Source organism: Urocampus carinirostris, chromosome 9, assembly GCF_059441175.1.
Source record: "Urocampus carinirostris isolate Australia breed hairy pipefish chromosome 9, RoL_Ucar_1.0, whole genome shotgun sequence".
Classification (NCBI taxonomy): Eukaryota; Metazoa; Chordata; class Actinopteri; order Syngnathiformes; family Syngnathidae; genus Urocampus; species Urocampus carinirostris.
The window spans coordinates 25,139,076-25,165,818 of NC_142357.1; the positions used below are offsets into that span (position 1 = coordinate 25,139,076).

At 42.0% G+C, this 26,743-nt stretch overlaps 2 protein-coding genes, 9 non-coding genes and 1 pseudogene across 11 annotated transcripts in view; 9 read left to right on the top strand and 3 right to left on the bottom strand.

Annotated features, from left to right (window-relative positions):
- Positions 1-20,395, bottom strand: part of LOC148359760 (uncharacterized) — a 62,112-nt gene extending 41,717 nt beyond the window's left edge. Inside the window, exons 1-5 of the mRNA XM_088344376.1 lie at positions 20,164-20,395; positions 14,525-14,566; positions 12,899-13,165; positions 12,724-12,789; positions 9,256-9,525 (exon numbers count right to left, since the gene is read on the bottom strand). Of these exons, the coding sequence (XP_088200502.1) occupies positions 9,256-9,525; positions 12,724-12,789; positions 12,899-13,165; positions 14,525-14,566; positions 20,164-20,395 (877 nt within the window). The remainder of the gene's footprint in view (positions 1-9,255; positions 9,526-12,723; positions 12,790-12,898; positions 13,166-14,524; positions 14,567-20,163) is intronic.
- Positions 579-660, top strand: trnal-cag (transfer RNA leucine (anticodon CAG)). Its single transcript has one exon. It is a non-coding gene; the product is annotated as a tRNA-Leu (tRNA).
- On the top strand, positions 1,124-1,205 carry trnal-aag (transfer RNA leucine (anticodon AAG)). Its single transcript has one exon. It is a non-coding gene; the product is annotated as a tRNA-Leu (tRNA).
- On the top strand, positions 1,466-1,547 carry trnal-cag (transfer RNA leucine (anticodon CAG)). The gene has a single exon. It is a non-coding gene; the product is annotated as a tRNA-Leu (tRNA).
- Positions 2,362-2,443, top strand: trnal-uag (transfer RNA leucine (anticodon UAG)). Its single transcript has one exon. It is a non-coding gene; the product is annotated as a tRNA-Leu (tRNA).
- Positions 3,128-3,209, top strand: trnal-uag (transfer RNA leucine (anticodon UAG)). Its single transcript has one exon. It is a non-coding gene; the product is annotated as a tRNA-Leu (tRNA).
- Positions 4,024-4,105, top strand: trnal-uag (transfer RNA leucine (anticodon UAG)). Its single transcript has one exon. It is a non-coding gene; the product is annotated as a tRNA-Leu (tRNA).
- Positions 4,708-4,789, top strand: trnal-cag (transfer RNA leucine (anticodon CAG)). The gene has a single exon. It is a non-coding gene; the product is annotated as a tRNA-Leu (tRNA).
- On the top strand, positions 5,604-5,685 carry trnal-uag (transfer RNA leucine (anticodon UAG)). Its single transcript has one exon. It is a non-coding gene; the product is annotated as a tRNA-Leu (tRNA).
- Positions 7,820-7,901, top strand: trnal-cag (transfer RNA leucine (anticodon CAG)). The gene has a single exon. It is a non-coding gene; the product is annotated as a tRNA-Leu (tRNA).
- Positions 19,704-19,823, bottom strand: LOC148359801 (U2 spliceosomal RNA; annotated as a pseudogene).
- Positions 20,396-23,341: 2,946 nt separating the features above from the next.
- LOC148359802 (uncharacterized) lies at positions 23,342-25,028 on the bottom strand. The gene is made up of 2 exons (XM_088343332.1): positions 23,810-25,028; positions 23,342-23,609 (listed from the first exon to the last, which is right to left on the bottom strand). Exon 1 carries the CDS (start codon positions 24,917-24,919, stop codon positions 23,813-23,815), a length of 1,107 nt encoding a protein of 368 aa, XP_088199458.1. The 5' UTR covers positions 24,920-25,028; the 3' UTR covers positions 23,342-23,609; positions 23,810-23,812.
- Positions 25,029-26,743: the final 1,715 nt, after the last annotated feature.

Below are 26,743 nucleotides of genomic sequence, written 5' to 3' on the forward strand. Positions count from 1 at the left end.
TTACTCAAAAGGCCATGGCAGATAATGGAGGTAGACATCTAACTTGGCTGAGCTCGGTCACAGGGACGCTGAGTAGTCAGCAGCACCACTCTTCTGACACGAGTTCAAAATAATCTCTAAAAGTACTTCAGAATGGTTCATTCCCAATACTGTATTCGTGTTTTGGAATCAACTCGTTTTACCTTACAGCCCATGCAGTCCGGTGTATTTAATTGTAAAAAGGTTGTTGGGAATAAGGCAGAATGGCTGAGTGGTCTAAGGCGCTGCGTTCAGGTTGCAGTCTCTCTGGAGGCGTGGGTTCAAATCCCACTTCTGACACACAGCACAGTGGTGTACATTTTCTTCCTCAAAAGGCCATGGCAGATAATGGAGGTAGACATCTAATGTGGCTGAGCTCGGTCACAGGGAGGCTGAGTAGTCAGCAGCACCACTCTTCTGACACGAGTTCAAAATAATCTCTAAAAGTACTTCAGAATGGTTCATTCCCAATACTGTATTCGTGTTTTGGAATCAACTCGTTTTACCTTACAGCACATGCAGTCCGGTGTATTTAATTGTAAAAAGGTTGTTGGGAATAAGGCAGAATGGCTGAGTGGTCTAAGGCGCTGCGCTCAGGTCGCAGTCCCTCTGGAGGCGTGGGTTCAAATCCCACTTCTGACACACAGCACAGTGGTGTACATTTTCTTACTCAAAAGGCCATGGCAGATAATGGAGGTAGACATCTAATGTGGCTGAGCTCGGTCACAGGGAGGCTGAGTAGTCAACAGCACCATTCTTCTAACACGAGTTCAAAATGATCTATGAACATACTTCAGAATGGTTCATTCCAAGTACTGAACTCCTGTTTTGGAATCAACTCAATCTAACATACAGTTCGGTGTACTCAACTTTAAAACAGACATTGAAAACAAGTCAGAATGGCCGGGAGTTCAAAGGCGCTGCGTTCAGAGGGAGGCTGAGTAGTCAACAGCATTCCTCTGTTTACACGAGTTCAAAATAGGCTCTGAAAATACTTCAGAATGGTTCATTCCCACGACTGAAATCATGTTTGGGAAACAACTCCATCTAACGTACAGCGGATGCAATTCAGTGTACTAAATTATGAAAAGAAGTTTGAAAACAGGTCAGAATGGCCGAGCGGTCTAAGGCGCTGCGTTAAGGTCGCAGTCTCTCTAGAGGCGTGGGTTCAAATCCCACTTCTGACAAACAGCACAGTGGTGTACATTTTCTTACTCAAAAGGCCATGGCAGATAATGGAGGTAGACATCTAATGTGGCTGAGCTCAGTCACAGGGAGGCTGAGTAGTCAACAGCACCACTCTTCTGACACGAGTTCAAAATAATCTCTAAAAGTACTTCAGAATGGTTCATTCCCAATACTGTATTCGTGTTTTGGAATCAACTCGTTTTACCTTACAGCCCATGCAGTCCGGTGTATTTAATTGTAAAAAGGTTGTTGGGAATAAGGCAGAATGGCTGAGTGGTCTAAGGCGCTGCGTTCAGGTCGCAGTCTCTCTGGAGGCGTGGGTTCAAATCCCACTTCTGACACACAGCACAGTGGTGTACATTTTCTTCCTCAAAAGGCCATGGCAGATAATGGAGGTAGACATCTAATGTGGCTGAGCTCGGTCACAGGGAGGCTGAGTAGTCAACAGCACCATTCTTCAAACGCGAGTTCAAAATGATCTATGAACATACTTCAGAATGGTTCATTCCAAGTACTGAACTCGTGTTTTGGAATCAACTCAATCTAACGTACAGGCCGTGCAGTTCGGTGTACTCAACTTTAAAACAGACATTGAAAACAAGTCAGAATGGCCGGGAGTTCTAAGGCGCTGCGTTCAGAGGGAGGCTGAGTAGTCAACAGCATTCCTCTGTTTACACGAGTTCAAAATAGGCTCTGAAAATACTTCAGAATGGTTCATTCCCACGACTGAAATCATGTTTGGGAAACAACTCCATCTAACGTACAACAGATGCAATTCAGTGTACTAAATTATGAAAAGAAGTTTGAAAACAGGTCAGAATGGCCGAGCGGTCTAAGGCGCTGCATTAAGGTCGCAGTCTCTCTAGAGGCGTGGGTTCAAATCCCACTTCTGACAAACAGCACAGTGGTGTACATTTTCTTACTCAAAAGGCCAGGGCAGATAATGGAGGTAGACATCTAATGTGGCTGAGCTCAGTCACAGGGAGGCTGAGTAGTCAGCAGCACCACTCTTCTGACACGAGTTCAAAATAATCTCTAAAAGTACTTCAGAATGGTTCATTCCCAATACTGTATTCGTGTTTTGGAATCAACTCGTTTTACCTTACAGCCCATGCAGTCCGGTGTATTTAATTGTCAAAAGGTTCTTAGTAATAAGTCAGAATGGCCAAGTGGTCTAAGGCGCTGCGTTTAGGTCGTAGTCTCTCTGGGGTCGTGGGTTCAAATCCCACTTCTGACACACAGCACAGTGGTGTACATTTTCTTACTCAAAAGGCCATGGCAGATAATGGAGGTAGACATCTAATGTGGCTGAGCTCGGTCACAGGGAGGCTGAGTAGTCAACAGCACCACTCTTCTAACACGAGTTCAAAATGATCTATGAACATACTTCAGAATGGTTCATTCCAAGTACTGAAGTCTTGTTTTGGAATCAACTCGATCTAACGTACAGGTCGTGCAGTTCGGTGTACTCAACTTTAAAACAGACATTGAAAACAAGTCAGAATGCCCGGGTGGTCTAAGGCGCTGCGTTCAGAGGGAGGCTGAGTAGTCCACAGCACTCCTCTGTTTACACGAGTTCAAAATAGGCTCTGAAAATACTTCAGTATGGTTCATTCCAAGTACTGAACTCTTGTTTTGGAATCAACTCGATCTAACGTACAGGTCGTGCAGTTCGGTGTACTCAACTTTAAAACAGACATTGAAAACAAGTCAGAATGGCCGTGTGGTCTAAGGCGCTGCGTTCAGAGGGAGGCTGAGTAGTCCACAGCACTCCTCTGTTTACACGAGTTCAAAATAGGCTCTGAAAATACTTCAGTATGGTTCATTCCTATAACTGAAATCATGTTTGGGAAACAACCTGATCTAACGTACAGCATATGCAATTCAGTGTAATAAATTATGAAAAGAACCTTGAAAACAGGTCAGAATGGCCGAGCGGTCTAAGGCGCTGCGTTTAGGTCGCAGTCTCTCTGGGGGCGTGGGTTCAAATCCCACTTCTGACACACAGCACAGTGGTGTACATTTTCTTACTCAAAAGGCCATGGCAGATAATGGAGGTAGACATCTAATGTGGCTGAGCTCGGTCACAGGGAGGCTGAGTAGTCAACAGCACCATTCTTCTAACACGAGTTCAAAATGATCTATGAACATACTTCAGAATGGTTCATTCCAAGTACTGAACTCGTGTTTTGGAATCAACTCAATCTAACGTACAGGCCGTGCAGTTCGGTGTACTCAACTTTAAAACAGACATTGAAAACAAGTCAGAATGGCCGGGAGTTCTAAGGCGCTGTGTTCAGAGGGAGGCTGAGTAGTCAACAGCATTCCTCTGTTTACACGAGTTCAAAATAGGCTCTGAAAATACTTCAGAATGGTTCATTCCCACGACTGAAATCATGTTTGGGAAACAACTCCATCTAACGTACAGCGGATGCAATTCAGTGTACTAAATTATGAAAAGGAGTTTGAAAACAGGTCAGAATGGCCGAGCGGTCTAAGGCGCTGCGTTAAGGTCGCAGTCTCTCTAGACGCGTGAGTTCAAATCCCACTTCTGATAAACAGTACAGTGGTGTAGATTTTTTTACTCAAAAGGCCATGGCAGATAATGGAGGTAGACATCTAATGTGGCTGAGCTCAGTCACAGGGAGGCTGAGTAGTCAGCAGCACCACTCTTCTGACACGAGTTCAAAATAATCTCTAAAAGTACTTCAGAATGGTTCATTCCCAGTACTGTATTCGTGTTTTGGAATCAACTCGGTTTATCTTACAGCCCATGCAGTCCGGTGTATTTAATTGTAAAAAAGTTCTTGGGAATAAGTCAGAATGGCCGAGTGGTCTAAGGCACTGCGTTTAGGTCGCAGTCTCTCTGGGGGCGTGGGTTCAAATCCCACTTCTGACACACAACACAGTGGTGTACATTTTCCTACTCAAAAGGCCATGGCAGATAATGGAGGTAGACATCTAATGTGGCTGAGCTCGGTCACAGGGAGGCTGAGTAGTCCACAGCACTCCTCTGTTTACACGAGTTCAAAATAGGCTCTGAAAATACTTCAGAATGGTTCATTCCTACTACTGAAATCATGTTTGGGAAACAACTCCTTCTAACGTACAGCAAATGCAATTCAGAGTACTCAATTATGAAAAGGAGTTTGAAAACAGGTCAGAATGGCCGAGCGGTCCAACGCGCTGCGTTAAGGTCGCAGTCTCTCTAGAGGCGTGGGTTCAAATCCCACTTCTGACAAACAGCACAGTGGTGTACATTTTCTTACTCAAAAGGCCATGGCAGATAATGGAGGTAGACATCTAATGTGGCTGAGCTCAGTCACAGGGAGGCTGAGTAGTCAGCAGCACCACTCTTCTGACACGAGTTCAAAATAATCTCTAAAAGTACTTCAGAATGGTTCATTCCCAATACTGTATTCGTGTTTTGGAATCAACTCGTTTTACCTTACAGCCCATGCAGTCCGGTGTATTTAATTGTAAAAAGGTTCTTAGTAAAAAGTCAGAATGGCCGAGTGGTCTTAGGCGCTGCGTTCAGATCGCAGTCTCTCTGGGGTCGTGGGTTCAAATCCCACTTCTGACACACAGCACAGTGGTGTACTTTTTCTTACTCAAAAGGCCATGGCAGATAATGGAGGTAGACATCTTATGTGGCTGAGCTCGGTCACAGGGAGGCTGAGTAGTCAACAGCACCACTCTTCTAACACGAGTTCAAAATGATCTATGAACATACTTCAGAATGGTTCATTCCAAGTACTGAACTCGTGTTTTGGAATCAACTCAATCTAACGTACAGGCCGTGCAGTTCGGTGTACTCAACTTTAAAACAGACATTGAAAACAAGTCAGAATGGCCGGGTGGTCTAAGGCGCTGCGTTCAGAGGTAGGCTGAGTTGTCAACAGCATTCCTCTGTTTACACGAGTTCAAAATACGCTCTGAAAATACTTCAGAATGGTTCATTCCCACTACTGAAATCATGTTTGGGAAACAACTCCATCTAACGTACAGCAAATGCAATTCAGTGTACTAAATTATGAAAAGAAGTTTCAAACAGGTCAGAATGGCCGAGCGGTCTAAGGCGCTGCGTTAAGGTCGCAGTCTCTCTAGAGGCGTGGGTTCAAATCCTACTTCTGACAAAAAAGCACAGTGGTGTACATTTTCTTACTCAAAAGGCCATGGCAGATAATGGAGGTAGACATCTAACTTGGCTGAGCTCGGTCACAGGGAGGCTGAGTAGTCAGCAGCACCACTCTTCTGACACGAGTTCAAAATAATCTCTAAAAGTACTTCAGAATGGTTCATTCCCAGTACTGTATTCGTGTTTTGGAATCAACTCGGTTTATCTTACAGCCCATGCAGTCCGGTGTATTTAATTGTAAAAAAATTCTTGGGAATAAGTCAGAATGGCCGAGTGGTCTAAGGCGCTGCATTTAGGTCGCAGTCTCTCTGGGGGCGTGGGTTCAAATCCCACTTCTGACACACAACACAGTGGTGTACAATTTCCTACTCAAAAGGCCATGGCAGATAATGGAGGTAGACATCTAATGTGGCTGAGCTCGGTCACAGGGAGGCTAAGTAGTCAACAGCACCACTCTTCTAACACAAGTTCAAAATGATCTATGAACATACTTCAGAATGGTTCATTCCAAGTACTGAATTCTTGTTTTGGAATCAACTCGATCTAACGTACAGGTCGTGCAGTTCGGTGTACTCAACTTTAAAACAGACATTGAAAACAAGTCAGAATGCCCGGGTGGTCTAAGGCGCTGCGTTCAGGTCGCAGTCTCTCTGGAGGCGTGGGTTCAAATTCCACTTCTGACACACAGCACAGTGGTGTACATTTTCTTACTCAAAAGGCCATGGCAGATAATGGAGGTAGACATCTAATGTGGCTGAGCTCGGTCACAGGGAGGCTGAGTAGTCAACAGCACCACTCGTCTAACACAAGTTCAAAATGATCTATGAACATACTTCAGAATGGTTCATTCCAAGTACTGAACTCGTGTTTTGGAATCAACTCAATCTAACGTACAGGCCGTGCAGTTCGGTGTACTCAACTTTAAAACAGACATTGAAAACAAGTCAGAATGCCCGGGTGGTCTAAGGCGCTGCGTTCAGAGGGAGGCTGAGTTGTCAACAGCATTCCTCTGTTTACACAAGTTCAAAATAGGCTCTGAAAATACTTCAGTATGGTTCATTCCCACTACTGAAATCACGTTTGGGAAACAACCTGATCTCACGTACAGCAAATGCAATTCAGTGTACTAAATTATGAAAAGATCTTTAAAAACAGGTCAGAATGGCCGAGCGGTCTAAGGCGCTGCATTCAGGTCGCAGTCTCTCTGGAAGCATGGATTCAATTCCCACTTCTTACACACAACACAGTGTTGTAGATTTTCTTACTCAAAAGGCCGTGGCACTTAATGGAGGTAGACATCTAATGTGGCTGAGCTCGGTCACAGGGAGGCTGAGTAGTCAACAGCACCACTCTTCTAACACGAGTTCAATATGATCTATGAACATACTTCAGAAGGGTTCATTCCAAGTACTGAACTCTTGTTTTGGAATCAACTCGATCTAACGTACAGGTCGTGCAGTTCGGTGTACTCAACTTTAAAACAGACATTGAAAACAAGTCAGAATGCCCGGGTGGTCTAAGGCGCTGCGTTCAGAGGGAGGCTGAGTAGTCAACAGCATTCCTCTGTTTACACAAGTTCAAAATGGGCTCTGAAAATACTTCAAAATGGTTCATTCCCACTACTGAAATCATGTTTGGGAAACAACTCCATCTAACGTACAGCAAATGCAATTCGGTTTACTCAATTATGAAAACAAGTTTGGGAACAGGTCAGAATGGCTGAGCGGTCTAAGGCGCTGCGTTAAGGTTGCAGTCTCTCTGGAGGCGTGGGTTCAAATCCCACTTCTGTCACACAGTACAGTGGTGTACATTTTCTTACTCAAAAGGCCATGGCAGATAATGGAGGTAGACATCTAATGTGGCTGAGCTCAGTCACAGGGAGGCTGAGTAATCAGCAGCACCACTATTCTGACACGAGTTCAAAATAATCTCTAAAAGTACTACAAAATGGTTCATTCCCAGTACTGTATTCGTGTTTTGGGATCAACTCGGTTTATCTTACAGCCCATGCAGTCTGGTGTATTTAATTGTAAAAAGGTTCTTGGGAATAAGTCAGAATGGCCGAGTGGTCTAAGGCGCTGCGTTCAGAGGGAGGCTGAGTAGTCAACAGCACCACTCTTCTAACACAAGTTCAAAATAATCTATGAACATACTTCAGAATGGTTCATTCCAAGTACTGAACCCTTGTTTTGGAATCAACTCGATCTAACGTACAGGTCGTGCAGTTCGGTGTACTCAACTTTAAAACAGACATTGAAAACAAGTCAGAATGGCCGGGTGGTCTAAGGCGCTGCGTTCAGAGGGAGGCTGAGTAGTGCACAGCACTCCTCTGTTTACACGAGTTCAAAATAGGCTCTGAAAATACTTCAGTATGGTTCATTCCCACTACTGAAATCATGTTTGGGAAACAACCTGATCTAACGTACAGCAAATGCAATTCATTGTCCTAAATTATGAAAAGATCTTTAAAATCAGGTCAGAATGGCCGAGGGGTCTAAGGCGCTGCGTTCAGGTCGCAGTCTCTCTGGAGGCGTGGGTTCAAATCCCACTTCTGACACACAGCACAGTGGTGTACATTTTCTTACTCAAAAGGCCATGGCAGACAATGGAGGTAGACATCTAATGTGGCTGAGCTCGGTCACAGGGAGGCTGAGTAGTCAACGGCACCACTCTTCTAACACGAGTTCAATATGATCTATGAACATACTTCAGAAGGGTTCATTCCAAGTACTGAACTCTTGTTTTGGAATCAACTTGATCTAACGTACAGGTCGTGCAGTTCGGTGTACTCAACTTTAAAACAGACATTGAAAACAAGTCAGAATGCCCGGGTGGTCTAAGGCGCTGCGTTCAGAGGGAGGCTGAGTAGTCAACAGCATTCCTCTGTTTACACGAGTTCAAAATAGGCTCTGAAAATACTTCAGAATGGTTCATTCCCACTACTGAAATCTTGTTTGGGAAACAACCTGATCTCACGTACAGCAAATGCAATTCAGTGTACTAAGTAAACAGCACCACTCTGTTTACACGAGTGCAAATTAATTTCGGAACATACTTCAGAATGAAATGATCAGCATTTATACAGCGCTTTTCAAGTCAATGACTTCCCAAAGGCGTGGGTTCAAATCCCACTTCTGACACACTTTACAGTGTTGTAAACTTTCTTACTCAAAAGGCCATGGCACATGATGGAAGATGACATCTAATGTGGCTAAGCTCAGTCACAGGGAGGCTGAGTAGTCAGCAGCACCACTCTTCTGACACGAGTTCAAAATAATCTCTAAAAGTACTTCAGAATGGTTCATTTCCACTACTGAAATCATGTTTTGGAATCAACTCGATCTAACGTACCATAAGTGCAGTTCGGTGTACTCAACTTTAAATCAGTCAGAATGGCTGAGTGGTCTAAGGCGATGCATTCAGATAGCAGTCTCTCCGGAGATATGGGTTCAAATCCCACTTAAAAGCAAGGGCTTTTCATTAAAGAAAGATCACAATCTTAAAATAAGAAAATATTGATTGAATTTAGCAAAATCACAAACGGGGCAAGAATTTATCACTTGTAGTGTAACAAAGCTCGATAATGTCATATCATTAGATATAAAAGCAACGGACATGAAGTCAAAAACCTTTTCAGGGCACCGAAATAAAAATAAATATAACAAATTCTTTGGTCAGAACTAATAGAAAATCATATTTTGCTATAATGGGGGACATAAGTGACATTTCTACTATTGTATTAACAAATGTCAGTACTATAGACTAGTAACTGTACTCTGATTCAAGCAGTTAAAACTTTCAAAAAGAGTATTTCTTCGTGTAGATGTAGAAACAATACCACAGGTACAGTGGTGTAATAACATGCAATATTAAGGCATATACACAAAAATATGAACAAAAATAATACATACCGACTTTAAAATAAGCCGGATCTCTTTGCTCTAGAAAAGACAGCAACTTCCTGCTAGTTTTTGCACCTTTTTGGAGGACCAGATCAAAGAGAGACTCAGCTTGATCTCTCGTTTCAGAGATCTTCACAATGATCCCTTGCTTTTCCCTGCCAGTCAAGACATGAGCCTCGTCAAGATCGTCCAATAGTTCACATAAAAGTGAAAACGACGACTCTGAAATAAACTCGGGCCACAACTTCTGAAGCTCCATTTGAGCAGAATCTGAAAAGCCTGAAAAATAGATGCAATCAGGAAAAGACAGATTAGATATTTCAGACAGGCAGAACATACAATCATCCCCAGGAAAGACATTCGCAGAGGTCTAGAGTACAACTGTGTCAATTTTCGCAAAAATCGGTTTAGCCGTTTCGGAGCCTCTGCGTCGGTATTTCTCAACTGGTGGGTCAGGACACAAAAGTGTGTCACGGATCCATTCTCAGTGGGTTGCGGGCCTCTGCCCAGGCAAGATAATGCTAAGAAGAAAAGATCGTTAGATCTCTTCTCTTTAAGTCAATCGCCTCTGTCCCAATTGTGTTTGAGAAGGACAATATTTCATTTAATGGTGATTTTTTTTTCTTCTGCCAATTGTAACGGGTCCCAAGAAAGTTAGTGATTACGGCAATGAAAAGTGAAAACAAGGATAGAGTCAAAGAAGGAAATGATAGCGAAATATGAAAATATTGTACGAGTGTCTGAAGCACTGCTTGAAAGTACAAAAAAACGTTTAAACATTTTATATTTGCCAGTGTATTGACCTTTATTACCTACACAATTAGGTAATTAGTGTTGTTTAGGTACGTTTTATATATATATATATATATATATATATATATATATATATATATATACAGGGATCAGAATGGAGATTTATATATATATATATATATATATATATATTTATTAAAAAATAATAATATATTGACATTAAAAGCATTTGTAATATTGAACATGATCATGATGATACAAAATAATTTATTTTAATCATGTTTATAACAAATTTTAAATTTTGTTTATCCTGTTCTAGATATTGTATAAAAACAAAAGATAAAATCATTTCATAATTAAATAGATTTATAAATACCTCGGATTGGGATTTTCTGTCACACAGGGGAACCAGTGGTTGACTGCTGCTTGTATTTGAAGTGGAAGGATTTGGAACGGCCAATAATGTTGAACCGGTGGTGTTACTGTTAGTTTCACTGCCGATTTTAAATGCGGATCCGAGTGCATAATTTGATCGCCGGCAAGCTATTTTTGCTTTCTGCTTGTTCTGAAGTATGTTTTAGCATGATCGATCAGTGCCACACAACCTCGCGTACCATAATTGATCAGATCGACACAGTATAGACACTTTGCTTTCCCTGGAACATCACACTTTACGATGAACTGGCTCAAAGTTTCTGTAACTTCCTCGATCTTTGCGCCGATTTTAAAGTTTAACTGTGACAGTCTTCTCCAGCCATGACCACTTAAATTTATTCTTGATTCCTTTATCAATCTCGGAGACAAAAGCCTCGTCTTCTTTTCTTAGTATTTTCATATTTACTTTTTCAAACACTCATTTAACCGTTTGAAAAGACCGGAAGGAGCGCCATGTTTGAGAAAGCCAATGCTCTGAACAAAAGCTCCGCTGATTGGTTATCAGCGAACCAATGGTAGGAGTCGATCTATTTGTTAGCTAACCAACGTTGTGTGATGAAACAGTCACGTATCATACCTCAACCCCCCAAAATATTTTCTCATCAAATTTAGACGATTTACGGAAATGACCTTTGGGGTTCAAAAACAACGGAAATCCGCGGATCCGCGGAAAATTCTGATCCCTGTATATATATATATATATATATATATATATATATATATATATATATATAAAATTGTTCTTCATGATGCTCTCTGCGCTTTAAACAGATCCCTGAGACTATCACACAGTGTTCTGGTTTGCCCGCGTCCCTGCGTGCTAGACACATCATTTTTCCTGGGGACGCATTGTGTCAAATCAACGTGCGTCCCCGGGATGCAACTTTTTTGACACCAAATTGTCATTATTACTTTTTTTTTAACAAAGATTTACCGCACTCCAAACTTTTCGTCAGGCAGATCCGCCATTGTTGTTTTGGTCTCGCTCCGATCTCGGCAAACGAGATCTCGTTGCTTCGAGATTACGTCATTGTTTTGGTGGTTGTCGAGTGAAAGAGAAATAAGCCTCCGTAAAAACAGTTGGTATTAGGTGCAAATCAACAAAAAATTGGTAATTTCTTCAGTGTCGGTAATAAGTCGAAACACAATACAGAAAGTGGTAACAACGGCAATAATTCCGGCACGAAAAAACGTCGGAGAAATTCTTCAGAAGACCGCGAAGGCAAAGAAAACACGTGTTTTGAAGCGAACGATTCGACGAAAGAGAAACAAAAGAATACTCCTAGCAAGAAAAGGACTCTTCTGCCAAAATGGACTCAATTATATTCCTGGTTAAGCTATGAGGAGGATGATAATGGAGGCTACATGTTCTGTGATGCGTGTACCCAGCGTGACAAAAAAAAACTGGTTTATAAGTCATTTCGCAATACGAACTTTCAGAAAAGCACATTGGATTGGCACAACGACAATGAAAACCACAAATTAGCTATGGAAATTCCGTTGCTGCATTTGGACCTTGAGAGGGCATTACAACTGTGGCGGGACAGCAAACCACAAAGAATTTATGAACTGAAAAATCTGAAGTGCTTAAAACTGCATGAATATATACACTAATATTTCAGCAATATTATTTTGTATAATGTACAATATTTTTGTGAACTGAAGAATTTGAAGTGATAACTGCTTTCTTTGTATTACCAATTAAGTGTGATGATTACAACTGAATGAATATATAGATTTATATATTTATTTATATATTTGTCGCCAATTTACAATTTCAACCTCGATAACACTAAATTTTAGGGACCCATAGATCTCTGGTGGGACCCATAGATTTTTGAGCATGCGAGTCCCCGGGACCCATCACTTTTTAGAGGTAAAATGAACACTGTCACAGTGCAGGTGCATTTATACAGAGACTTGGTTGCACACAGATTCAGTTAGTCATTTAGATAGACATTGAATAATTCAGAGATTCTCACTGAACTTCTGGACAGAGTTTACTGCACTGAAAGAAAAGGGGCTGAATAATTTTGCACACCCACTTTTTCGTTTTTTTATTTGTTACAAAAGTTTAAAATATCCAGTAAAGTGTGTTCCACTCATGATTGTGTCCCACTTATTGTTGATTCTTCACAAGAAATGACAGTTTTATATCTTTATGTTTGAAGTCTGAAATGTGGCACAGCATTTATCTTAAGTTTAAGGGGGCCAAATAGTTTGTAAAACACTGTACAAATATATATTCACTTTATATTTTGCCCAGCTGAAGTCATTCGGAAAACTTACCTTTGGTCTTACTAGTGTCACTTGGGCTGCTGGTTCCACTGGTTGCACTAGTGCCTGGTTCTTGAACTGAAAAAGATGCAGTTACAAATTCATTGCAGTTGCTTTTTTTGTAAATAATGACAATATCGGCTCAGTCATGAATACGCATGCTCATTAACGGTAAGTGTCAACTCACCGGGCGCTTTAAAAACACTAGGATCTATTTGCTTGAGAAAAAACAGCATTTTCCTGCTTGCTTCTGAGCCTTTCCGAAGAATCTGATCAATCAGGCACTCTGTTTGTTGTGTCAGGTCAGGATTCTTCCGCATCATCTCATATATTTCACTGAAGTTCAAGACCTGGGCACCTTCAAGATCACCCATGAGCTCATGTAAATCTGACATAGACAACTGTGATGAAATCTTCGGCCTCAAGCGTTGAAGTTGCATTTGTACGTAGTCATCTGAAAAGCATAACAATAAAAACAAAAGTCCAACAGAGAATCTTAGATAGTTAGATATGAATCTTCCGAGTGCTTGTAAACAATCGAAAACACAGACTTGTTGAAGTTAATGTTGGTAGCTCTATTCAACAGTAATCGGCAACCTTTTCTCTACCAACAGGTTTAATGTCTGACCATATTTATGCTGCCAGGCCCCATAATCTTTAGTAACAACAACGACAACAATAATGAGAAGAAGAAGAAGCACCCAAAATCCACTGTTTAATCACTAGACCACAGGGATCTAGATAAAACAGGAAAAGGCATTACATTTTATCTCATCATCACACCGACCCACGTTGAACAATGTTGTTTTGACTGAAGTCTTTCCGTTTATGCTTCATGACAACTAGGAGTGGGCGATACTGGGAAATTTAGGAACAAAGTAAATGCATGGTGGTATAATGATCGGTTTGAGATTCTTTTCGCTTGGAAATGTCCCGATCATTGAACAATTGAAACAAACAGCAATGTAACAAATAATATAAAAACTGTACAAACTAAAATACTGTAATTTCTGGACTATGATGTGCACACGAAAACTCCAATTTTGCCTGAGATCAGAAAGTGTCGCTTTTCAATCAAGTCAAGTTAAATTGATTTGTATAACCCTTAATCACAAAATGTCTCAAAGAACTGCACAGTTGTAAAAACGGTAAATAAATTCGGCGATGCGTAATTATAATGAAATGTTACCACACATGATAACCATTTAAGAAGTAACCAAATCAATTTTATTATTCCCTAATATTTAAATATGAATTATATTTTTTTATCATCTGTTTAAGTCTTATCTGCCTTATAGTTCGATGCAACTTAATATATGAAAAGATTTTTGACAATGGGGTACTTTTGTTGCGTCTTATCGTGAAAAAAATATGGCATTTTTTTGTTGCACAATATTCGGATACAATATCAGTAGTCCAAATAAAATGAAATCACAATTGGATTGAACTAGAAATTCAAAATGTAAGTATAATCTTACAAGAGGGCAGCACGGCGGTGCAGTGGTTAGCGCGTGTGTGGCACAGTTCTGAGGTCATGAGATCAAACCTCCTGTGTGGAGTTTGCATGTTCTCCCCGATATAGCTTGGTTTGACGCGCACACGAACTTTATCGGTCCACGGCACGGTGGTTGCCAACCACTGCTATACAGCACCGAATCGGTTAGTGTTTTGGGATTTCCTTACCAAGTCCCTGTTGACTCAAAATTTGAAACATGTGGCTGAACTTCTTTATTATAATAAAATGTCAATAAAATGTGATCTCACTTTAATGATTGCTCAGCAAGAGTCATTGAAGAAAACGAATAAAACTTACAGCCGCTGGCTTTGCTTGTAGTACTGGTCCCACTGGTGCCTGCTTCTCATCCCAAAAAAACAGACATTTACAAATTATGAACCAAAAAATTAAGTTAGCAGGTAAATATGTTTAAAGTATTTAGGTTAGTACTTTGGTGTGTAACCCACGACTGGCTCAGGAGCCGCATGCAGCTACTGAGTGGCTCCCAGGCGCTTTTCTCGAAAAGTTTTACAAATTGAAAAAGATGGGGCTAGGAAATATATTTTTGTTTGGCTCTTTTCCTGGTATCGGGTTGTAAAAACATGGAATACTAGTTCATCAACTGGCTGAACAAGGAAAACTCCCCACATCTTCATTCACAACACTTATGTCTTCATCCGGACCTGCAGAGGTCAGTACAACCGTGAACAAAAGTTCCCAACTTCTTGTCAGGTGACAGAAACGTCCTGATAAACCACCATATACAGACTTCAAACCCAACATGTGCTCGAGAGACAATGCAACCAAAAGTTTATCAAGCACAGCTTGAAGAATCTAACAGCAAAATCCTCAGATTGACTGTTGATGAATGACAAAATTAAGAGCTTTTATTTTGCTTTTAATCACTTATGTGGAAGATGTGTGTTCAGGTTGTGTTTGCAATTGGTTACTTAAGTTAAATATTACAAATATTTCACTTTCTTTGGTTTGTAGTTTTACTGACATGTTTAGTTTGAAGAACTAATACTGTTTGATGGCTCAGATTATTTGGGATCCTTGAAAGTTGAGGCCAGATATTAGTTTGGCTCATCTTATCTCATCAGCTGCACCACTTATCCTCAATAGGGTCGCGGGGGTTCTGGAGCCCATCCCAGCAATCATTGGGCAGTGGGCAGGGGACACCCTGAACTGGTTGCCAGCCAATCGCTGGGCACACGGTGACAGACAACTCACTCACTCAGTCACACCTAGGGACAATTTGGACCGGCCAATCCACCTGAAATGCATGTCTTTGGAATGTGGGAGGAAACCGGAGTGCCCGGAGGAAACCCACGCAAGCACGGGGAGAACATACAAACTCCGCACAGTAAGGCCGGGAGCTGGATTCGAACCCACGCAGGAGGTTCCCACGACCTCAGAACTGTGCCGCACACGCGCTAACCACTGCGCCGCCGTGCTGTAGTTTGGCTCATGTTTAAATATAATCAATTGAATTACTTCAATGTACATTTTGGTTAAATTAGTAATCCTTATGTTTAATGGTTATTTGAGTTACTTGCCTTCTAGTTTAGTTCAATCTCAAACCTGAGATGTCTGCCATGAACCCACCTGATGCTAAGCTTTGGATGCCAATCTATTTCATTTGTGGTTATTTGTAATTACAATAATTAGCAATGTATTTGTTTTTTTATATAACTTGAAGCAAGTTGTACTCTTAACAAGTCGCTTTTCCGCTCTTGTGTTTGATGTTTTCAACCTGATAACTCCCTTTCAACCCACTGATAAATTTCCTGTCAATTACTGTCAACCGGGAACCCCTTCATCCCACCTTAAATTTCAATAAAAAACAAAGAAGGGAAAAAGACTGAGTTGTAACTTACAAGTTGGAGTGCAAACTTAGTATGAAATCAAACCAAACCAAACAACTTGTACCTGGTTAACCCCTCATATGCAGCAAAGTCATATATTGTGAAGAGAAGTCGTAGTTCTCTGGCTTGAACTCCTGCCTGGAGAACTTAGATGTAATGCTAAACTACGGGGCTGCACTCCTCTTCCTCTCTCTTCACTGTCCCATGTTCAAAGAGCTGTGCATTTAAAGGGGCAGCATCACAAGCTGCTATTTTTTGCCATTTTGTTTCTATAAATATATGCTGCGTTTTATTGCACTTTAACTTTTGTTGTTTTTTGAATCTTCAAAATAAAGATGACATTAAATATTTATTTTTCTATTGCATTTCTTTAATTTTATCAAAGCAATGAAACATAGTGTCATTTATCAAGATCTTAATGAAGTTGAACTTGAGGCGGTATCTAGAACAGAGTAGTCGAGAAGTGCATCCACAGGAAGTGCTGCATCCAACTTTATTTTGATAGGAGGCTAATATTGGTAATATAGATACAGACAGCATGCTTTGCATTCATTAGACTATTTTTTTTTTTGTTTTGTTTTATGGTCGAATATGGCTCTTTTAACATTTTAGCTTGCCAAACCCTGATAAGTGGATTTTGTTTTTAAATATTGGAAACCTGCAAAGCATTTTGCATTGCATGCCAGTTTGTTATTTTTACTATTTAACCTCATGGTTGTCCGTTGTTTTGACTATTATGCACTGTTCATGTCATTGTCACTGTCAGCCAATCATGTTGATGTTCCTCAGGACGGATCTGCTTTTGTAACCTAGGAAATTTAATAAACAGGGCTAGCCTAGATGGTAGGGCGCCCGCTTTGAGACTGGGAGGTCGCTGGTTCGCGCCTCGGCCGAGTCATACCTAAGACTTATAACATTGGTTAAAATGGCGGCGCCCTCTGTTGGCTGCGGCTGCATCAGCTCGCTACAACGGGTCAGGTGTATCGACATTTCGTTCTGTGTACATTGTTACAAAGAATGACAATAAAAAGGAAATTATTATTATTATTATTATAAAGGGGATGTCTTTTCGAACAGGTTGGAATTTTCTTCTCTTAGGTTTGGGTTCTCTCCTGTTGTCTTTGCAAGATGCCGCCCCAAGACTTCCCGGAAACGTTCACGCATCGATCGATTAGCTTGAGCCCGACGAACTGTTGGAACTAACAAACTAATCTACTATCAAACAACACGTTGGCCGTTAAAAGTGAATTTTAAGTGTCAGGGAGCTGCAACGTGATGTCCGGGGACAAGCATCTATACATGACGTTGCAAAGGAAGGCTAAAAGAGACAAGCAGGGGGCATTTCTCGGGGCATGGATAATCTGGATGCTAAACCATTACACTGGCCAAAAGAGATAAGAATGCAGAAAACAGAACCTTTCAATAGGATACATTTTTTTATGTAGAACAAAGTATGTGAAGTTATTAAATGTTTACAATTTTACATTTATTATGGAATAATAATCTTGTCTGTTTTGTATTTATGTTCATGTTAAAAGCACACATTTTGGGTGAAAAGGACAAATTGTATTTGTAGTTCTGTTTTTTTTCCTTCATATTTCAAATTTGTATAGTTTTGATAGGATGTAATTTTATGGAGAAGTATGTCAAGTTATTTAATTTTTACATTTGTTTATTCTGGAATAATATTTTTGTCTGTTTTGAATTCATATTCATGTTAACTAAAGACATTTCTGGTGAAAAGCGCAGATTTTATTTGTATTTATATTTCGGTCATATTTTTAAGTTGTTTAGTTTTGACAAAATATATTCCTTTGGAGAACATAGTATGTTAAGTTATTTAACGTTTAATTTTGTTTGTTCAGCAATAATATTCCTGTCTGTTATCAATCCATCAATCCATTATCTTCACCCCTTATCTTCAGTAGGGTCGCGGGGTTGCTGGAGCCCATCCCAGCCATCTTCAGGCAGTGGGCAGGGGACACTCTGAACTGGTTGCCAGCCAGTCACAGGGCACACAGAGACAGACAATTCACTCGTTCATTCACACTTAGGGACAATTTGGACTGGCCAATTAACCTGACATGCATGTTTTTTGGAATGTGGGAGGAAACCCGAGTACCCAGAGGAAACCCACGCACGCACAGACAACATGCAAACTCCACATGGGGAGGTTGCGGTAGCTGGACTTGAACCCTGAACCCCTGTACATGGAGTTGCGCGCTAACCACCCAGCCGCTGGGCCCTCCTGTTATGAATTCATGTTCATGTTTAAAAAAAAAAAAACTCAAGTTCTAGCGTATTCCATAAACATTTACCTTGTTCTACCCTGCGACCAAATGTGTGGTTCGAGTTTTGGCCCTCTGTGCAGTTGAGTTTGACACCCTTGCACTATTCGATCACTATATTGTTACAACGTTAGATTTCATGTTACTTAGTGTTGGAAATAGAGTTGCTGTAGATAAAAAAAGACGAACATGTGCTTTTCACCTGAAATTTGTCATCCATCCAACAAACTCAACCGCGTTGTGTTGCTGCACACACCATAGTTGGAGGCACAACCCGTCACATATAGACACAACAAAATATAATTCAACCGTGGAACAGTGAGGATTGTATCAAGTCAAGTTATGTTTATTTGTATAGCCCTTAAATCACAAGGAGTCTCAAAGGGCTGCACAGATCACAAATTATTGCAAACTACAGACTATTATTACACCATCCCCTGATCTAAAACCTACACGAGGGCAAGGAAAAACTCAAAAACCTCAACATGAAGAAAATGAGGAAACCTTGAGAAGGGACCCACATAAGGTAATCCCGCTTCCAGGATGATCAGGCTGCAACAGATGTTGCAATAAAAAATAATACACAGACATTGTCAACGTGAAATACAGGTCATTCATAATCTATAGAATATGAGTGTGTTTTAAGCCATCTCTTCTTGGCTCTTGGGATCACTAGTAGACCAGCATTTTCAGAGAGAAGGCTCCGGACCGGAACATAGGGGGAAATCAAATTTGAAAGATATGAGGGAGCAATCATTTAAAAATAAAAAAAATTATGAGCATATATCATTTTCATATTGGGAATGTTGACCACATTCCAAAATGTAACCCAAAAAACTAATGTGTTGACAATTTTGAAAAGTGGGTTTGCTTACATTTTTTCATATATTTTTGTGGCTATTCTTTTTACAATGAATTGAAATGTATTGATCTTTCTTTTTTGTTTGCATGGTAAGTCCAAATTTAAAATGGTTTTCTGATAAAGTGGTAGGAAAAGACATATTTGTAGTTGTATAGCATACAATTCCATGTTTTTATGTTTATTGTCAAATGAATTGATAAACACTTGTATCCTGGAAGGGGGATGACCTCATGTGCGGTCCCTTCTCAAGGTTTCTTCGTTTACCTCATGTTGAGGTTTTTGAGTTGTTCCTTGCCCTCATGTAGGTTTTAGATCAGGGGGGGGGGGGTTTAAGGGTTATTGATCTATCTTCGTTATTCATTATCCATTATCCGTTATCGGTCAGTTCATTATACGCTACAAAGCCTAGGAGCCGGGACACTTACTCTCAGCCAAAAGGCTAAGCTAAGGTCCTAGCCCTATAGCCTTGTTGCGATCATTGCGAATGCACCGTTCCCGGAGGTACTGCAATACCGGGCCGATGCGTGGAGTGGACAGAGCAAGCTCTTATTCCATCTCCGGATTGCAAAAATCAAAGGTCATGGCAAAGGCCAAGCTAAGGACTGACATAGCATCAAAGCCACAGTCCAAAAACAAGGCAAAGCTAAGGGCCTAGCATCAAAGGCGTCTTGATGACGCTTGTTTTCATGCCATCTCAAAGATAATTTGATCAGGGGCTATACGAATTAACATGACTTGACTTGATAAATAGCTCTCAAAATTTGATCTCCGGTGTTCATGTCCACCTCACAATGTTCAGAGTGACGTCACGTAGTCGAAAGTGAAAGTAAACTACCGCCAAAAAATAAGAATTACGTTAACTACCCAAAAAATAGTAATAATAAATTGTGTAATACGCTGTGACTTAATGTACTCGCTAAAATCCAAAAGAGTATTTACCAATACTTTCTTCCTCTGCCGGGTGACGTATCTCCTCCAGCGAAGTACTGATAACGGTGAAAGCTTCTTCCTTGCCCAGCAAAGAAGTTAAGCCAGCCAGGAGCTCCTGTCTCGAACCGTACCTTCCTTCTAACAACAATTTTCGTCTCCGCAATAGTTGGACTATCTTCTGCAACTCGTCGCTTTCCAAAGTCGACAGTAATAGATTTGCTCTGGCCGAACTTGAAGCCATTGCTGCTCACCGACTTGAAGGACCGCTTCGCGATAGCGACGGAAGAGAGGACGAATTCAAAGGTCGATTCAAATATCGATATTGTCGATACAGGGAAGGAGCCTGTGGTGCATCGATACTACTGGCTTGTGTATTTTTGTAGTATTTTTGTGGTACAGTATTTTTAGTATTTCTGTAGTTTCATTTTTTATAGTATTTTTCAGTGTTAATGTACTACTATTTTGTTAGGAATTATTTAGTAGTATTTTTGTATAATACTATGAATGTAGTGTATTTTTGTAGAATTCTCTGTAGAAGTGTTTTCGTAGTATTTCTGTAGTATATCCATAATATATTTTTGTACTATTTCTGTCATAAAATTTGTGTTGGTGTATTTTAGTATCATAGTTTTCTGTAGTGGGCAGCACGGCGGCGCAGTGAGGATAAGCGGTACGGCTGATGAGATGAGATGAGTTGAGTTTTCTGTAGTATTTCTTTAGTAGTTTTGTAGTACAGTATCTTTTTGTAGTAATATAGTTTTTCATTCATTTTTTAATAGTCTCATCTCATCAGCTACACCGCTTATCCTCAGTAGGGTCGCGGGGGTGCTGGAGCCCATCCCAGCAATCTTCGGGCAGTGGGCAGGGGACACCCTGAACTGGTTGCCAGCCAATCGCAGGGCACACACAGACAACTCATTCGCTCATTCACACCTAGGGACAATTTGGACCGGCCAATTCACCTGAAATGCATGTTTTTGGAACGTGGGAGGAAGTACTGCAGTATTTCTGCAGCAGTATTTTCTCAGTATTAATATACTCCTATTTTGTTAGTAATTATTTAGTAATGTTTTTGTATAATACTTTGACTGTAATGTATTTTTGTAGAATTTTCTGTAGAAGTGTTTCCATAGTGGCATTTTCGTAGGATTACTGTAGTATTTCCATAATATCTTTTGTACTATTTCTGTCATAAAATTTGTGATGGTGTATTTTATTATCATGGTTTTCTGTAGTATTTCTTTACTAGTTTTGTAGTACAGTATTTTTAGTATTACTGTAGTTTCATCTTTTATAGTATTTTTCAGTCTTAATGTACTACTATTTTGTTAGTAATTATTTAGTAGTATTTTTGTATAATACTATGATTGTAGTGTATTTTTGTACAATTTTCTGTAGAAGTGTTTCCAAAGTAGTATTTTCGTAGTATTTCTGTAGTGTTTTTGTAGTATTTCCATAGTATTTTTTGTACCATTTCTGTCATAAAATTATGACCTCCCTATGTATTTTAATATCATAGTTTTCTGTAGTATTTCTTTAGTAGTTTTATAGTAGTATTTTTTATTATAGTACCACTGTAGTAGTAGTTTTGTAGTTTTTCTATAGTATTTTTTTTCTTTTTTTGTTGTCATAAATATTATTATTGATGGTGTATTACTAGTCTGTAAAGCCATTTGAGACTTCTTGTGATTAAGGGCTATACAAATAAACAAATTCAAGATGGCGGCTGCGCATGGATACATGCTTGCGGCGAGCTCTCCAGCTAATCTTCTATTTATTGCCGTTCTCTTGTCTTTTTTGCTTTCACTTTTGGACACATGTGTGGCCAAAAACACTTACAGTAGGGACGAACTTATTCGGTTGGGTGGGCGTCTAAATTTCGATTATTCGGGCACTTTTTATACCGCCCATGATATACCGAGCGAACTTCAAAGAGACCCGGCATCCTTGTGGACAGCTATTCCTCTTAAAAAACGGCGGCGGCGGCCCCGTAAAGAAAGGAAACAGAAACGTGGTTGCCGTGCAGGTAGATGTGTGAAGCGTGTGAAGTCCAAGCAGCAAGATGGACGCGAGGATGTAACTAATTCCACCATTCATTCCTCGCCGGACAACCGACGCTTTGAACTCAGCGCTCACGAGCGGCCACAACGCCGGGAGCTTTTGAAGATCTCGACAAAGACTACAAAGAGTTCAGCTAAGTCAAATGATTCAGCAAAGCTGAAATTTGGTCTGTTAAATATTAGATCGCTTGCTCCAAAAGCTTTACTTGTTGATAACATTATTCGTGATTATAAACTTAACTGTATGGGTCTTTGTGAAACGTGGTTACGCCCGGATGAGCACTTAGCGCTAAATTATGCCTCTCCCCCAGACTACGAGAGTAGTCATATAGCACGCACACTGAAAAGGGGTGGTGGTGTTGCGCTAATCTCTGAAAAATCGCTCAAATTTAATACACGTACCTCTAATAATTACAAAACGTTTGAGGCTCTTGTGATGCGGTCCCCTCAATTGTCAATTGATGTAATAACTATCTATCGTGCACCTGGGCCATACACAACTTTCTTAGACGAATTTGCTGAACTTTTGTCTGAACTAGTAACCTATGCAGACAAAATTATAATTATGGGAGACTTTAACATTCATATGAACTCCCCACACAGTTCACTTACTATTGCGTTTAGTTCTCTAATTGATGCATTTGGTTTTACTCAACTGGTTGACTTGCCAACCCATAAAAATGGGAACACGCTAGACTTGATTCTGACTCGAGGAGTTTTAACCTCAAAAATTATGGTGCTACCGTGTACTACTGTTATCTCTGATCATTATTTAGTGACATTTGAGGTGCTAACTAAATGTAGAGTTAATAAAGCTGAGGGATCTAGCGGACGCAATATAAGCACTGGCACAGTTTCTGAGCTCTTTGAACTCCTTCCTGGAGCAGTTGCGTCCTTTCCTAAATACAATGGCTCGATTGACTCACTCATGAATGAGTTCAATACCACCCTGACTAGTGTGCTGGATTCAATAGCGCCCATAAAACTAAAATCACGTCCTAAAAGACGCACACCTTGGTTTACTGATGAAACTAGAACCCTTAAAAAAGAATGCAGGAAATGGGAGAGAAAATGGCGCGCTACCAAGCTTGAGGTTTTCCATCAAACCTGGTGTGACTGTCACGAGGATTACCAGAACAGAGCAGGAGACCCCAGAGCGTTCGTACAATTCTTTATTTGGGGAAGCGTAAGGGTTAGCGGGAGACGTGATCAATCGTAGCGTGGGACGAAGGCAGGTCGAGTTTACCAGGACTGAAGAGAAGATCGTAGCGTGGGACGAAAGCAGGTCGGATCGAAGGCAGACAGGCAGAATCAAGTAAACAACAAGGCAGGTAATCGGGAGTGTCTTTCGAATACAGGAGTAATCCTCAGACACCCATGTCTCGGTGTAGAATGCTTAAATAGCGAACATAACCCAATCAGAAGGCGCACTCCAGATGATTACCCCAGGTGGCTCCACTTAGGTAATCATGACAGAACCCCCCCCTCAAGGGACGGCTCCAGAAGTCCCCCAGAAAAAAAATAATAACAAATTTAACCCAAGACACGTCACAGGGAAACACAGGTAATCGGGGAACTATGTAACAGCACAGTACCTCTCAGAATCCTTCCGAATGGAGGGAAGCCCCCTCCTCAGCATCCGAAGGGGCGGCAGAGGGTGGGTCCGGAGGGCAAACAGGAAGAATCAGGACCGGCAATTCAGACAGGACAGGCAGAATCAGATCAGGCAAGACAGGAGAGGCGGAGACAGAACAGGCAGAATCAGAACCAGCAAAAACAGGGCAAGCAGAATACGAACCGGCAAACAGAACAGGCAGAAAAGACAGAATCAGAACAGGCAGAATCAGGGCCGGCAGCGGAGTCGGAGTGGCAGGCCGGAGAGTCGGAGTCAGACGGGCAGGCTTGGGAGTCGAGCAGGCAGGCTTGGGAGTCGAGCAGGCAGGCTTGGGAGTCGAGCAGGCAGGCATGGGAGTCGAGCAGGCAGGCATGGGAGTAGAACAGGCAGGCATGGGAGTCGAACAGGCAGGCATGGGAGTCGAACAGGCAGGCATGGGAGTCGAACAGGCAGGCTTGGGAGTCGAACAGGCAGGCTTGGGAGTCGAACAGGCAGGCTTGGGAGTCGAACAGGCAGGCTTGGGAGTCGAACAGGCAGGCTTGGGAGTCGAACAGGCAGGCTTGGGAGTCGAACAGGCAGGCTTGGGAGTCGAACAGGCAGGCTTGGGAGTCAAACAGGCAGGCTTGGGAGTCAAACAGGCAGGCTTGGGAGTCAAACAGGCAGGCCTGAGACTCATTGCGCAGTCATAAGGCCGATTGGGTGACAGGGAAGGGGCCTTAGCTTTACTAAAGACTTCTTGTAGGTGGTTGTAACGAACTGGGACCTTGGACAGATTGGGTGAAGCTCTTATGGAAGTGGAGTGACCTGGGTAAGGAGCAGCTCGCAGACAGGTTTGGTGACAGTCCCTGCCCCATTCCAGTATTGACCCAGTGCGCCAGTCGAAATGGGGGTTGTGTTGGACCAACCATGGATGACCCAAAATGAGGGGTTGGCTCGGGGAGTGGAGTAAATGGAATCGGATCTTCTCTTGGTGATTTCCAGACAGCTGTAATTCTATGGGTTCAGTTATTTGAGACACGGTGCCTAACAGGTGACCATCTAAAGCCCGAGCAGATATCGGATTAGGAAGGGGTTTAACAGGTATCCCCATTTTGCGTGCGAGGGACAGATCAAGGATATTTACCTCAGCGCCAGAGTCAATCAGGGCTGGGAATGTCTGCGTAGAATCGGGGAGGAAGAGAGAAGCCTGGATAACGGGTCTAGCGTCTTTGAGAGCAGATACAAGGACTGAGTTCAATCGGACGCCCCTTACGTCCGACGAGCGTTGGCCTTTTACCGGACAGGTGGCCACGCGATGTCCCTTACCACCGCAGTATAAACATAATTGATAGACAAATCTTCGCCAGCGTTCCTCGGGGGAAAGAGAGACCCGGTCCACCTCCATCCTTTCTTCGTTGGGGATGACCGGGACCTGGTCCACCTCCATCCTTTCTACGATGGGGCTGAACAGAACCCGGGGGTTTGGTACATTATTAGCTTCTTGAACTTGCCTGGTGACGGATTGGCTGGGGCCCTCCCTCTCTCGGCGTCTCGCCTGAACCCTACGGTCGATCCGGGCGGTCAAGTCAATAGCTTCGTCAAGTGTTGTCGGAGGAGCGTGGGACACTAATTCATCCTTGAGATAACCAGACAAACTGTGGAGGTAAGCATCGACCAGCGCCTCTTCATTCCAATCACTTTGTGCTGCTAGCGTACGAAAGTCAACAGCATAGTCGGCAATGGAACGTCTCCCCTGGCGGATGTTCATGATTGAACGGGCGGCGTCAACCGATGAGGAACCAGAGTCAAATACCTTAATCAGCTCTTGAGCCAAGAGGTTGAATGACTTGCAAGCCGTAGCACCTCTCTCGTAGGCGGCTGTTCCCCAAAGACGCGCTCTTCCTGTGAGGTGATTAATGGCAAACGCTACCTTAGCCGCTTCTGTAGCAAAATTGCGGGGCTGGAGATCAAATATTAATCTACAATTTACTATGAATGGGCGGATCTGAGCGGGATCTCCCCCAAACTTTTCTGGCGTGCCCACTCGCGGCTCAGCAAAACCTGCGCTGAATGAACTGGGAAAGGCCAAAGGTGGGCTGTCAGTGTTGGGCACCGATGAAGTGGCTTGATGGGTAATTACTTTGGAGAGATAGGACCAGTCCTGACCCAACTGATCCCACTCGAGCCGTAACTGACTCACTTGCTTAGCCAATTTCGCCATGTCGGAAATTACTTGCCGAACTGTACATTCTAAAGGGGGATTGGGCTGCTGGTCCTGGCTTTCGTTGTCGTCAGGGGGCAGATATACGAACGCGGGGTCCATTCTGGTCTGAGGATTCTGTCACGAGGATTACCAGAACAGAGCAGGAGACCCCAGAGCGTTCGTACAATTCTTTATTTGGGGAAGCGTAAGGGTTAGCGGGAGACGTGATCAATCGTAGCGTGGGACGAAGGCAGGTCGAGTTTACCAGGACTGAAGAGAAGATCGTAGCGTGGGACGAAAGCAGGTCGGATCGAAGGCAGACAGGCAGAATCAAGTAAACAACAAGGCAGGTAATCGGGAGTGTCTTTCGAATACAGGAGTAATCCTCAGACACCCATGTCTCGGTGTAGAATGCTTAAATAGCGAACATAACCCAATCAGAAGGCGCACTCCAGATGATTACCCCAGGTGGCTCCACTTAGGTAATCATGACAGTGACAGCTTGTTAAAGTATAAAGCGGCCCTTGCCTCTGCAAAATCGGCCTACCTTTCGAAGGTGATTGCGTCTCAAAAGAACAACCCCAAAGCCCTTTTTGACACTGTAGCATCGCTTACAAGGCAACAGCCTATCGCAGACAGTTCGACACACTCTGCTCAGGACTTAATGGTCTTCTTCACTAAGAAGATTCAATGCATACAGGAAGAAATTGCAAAAGATATTGTTAGTACCAC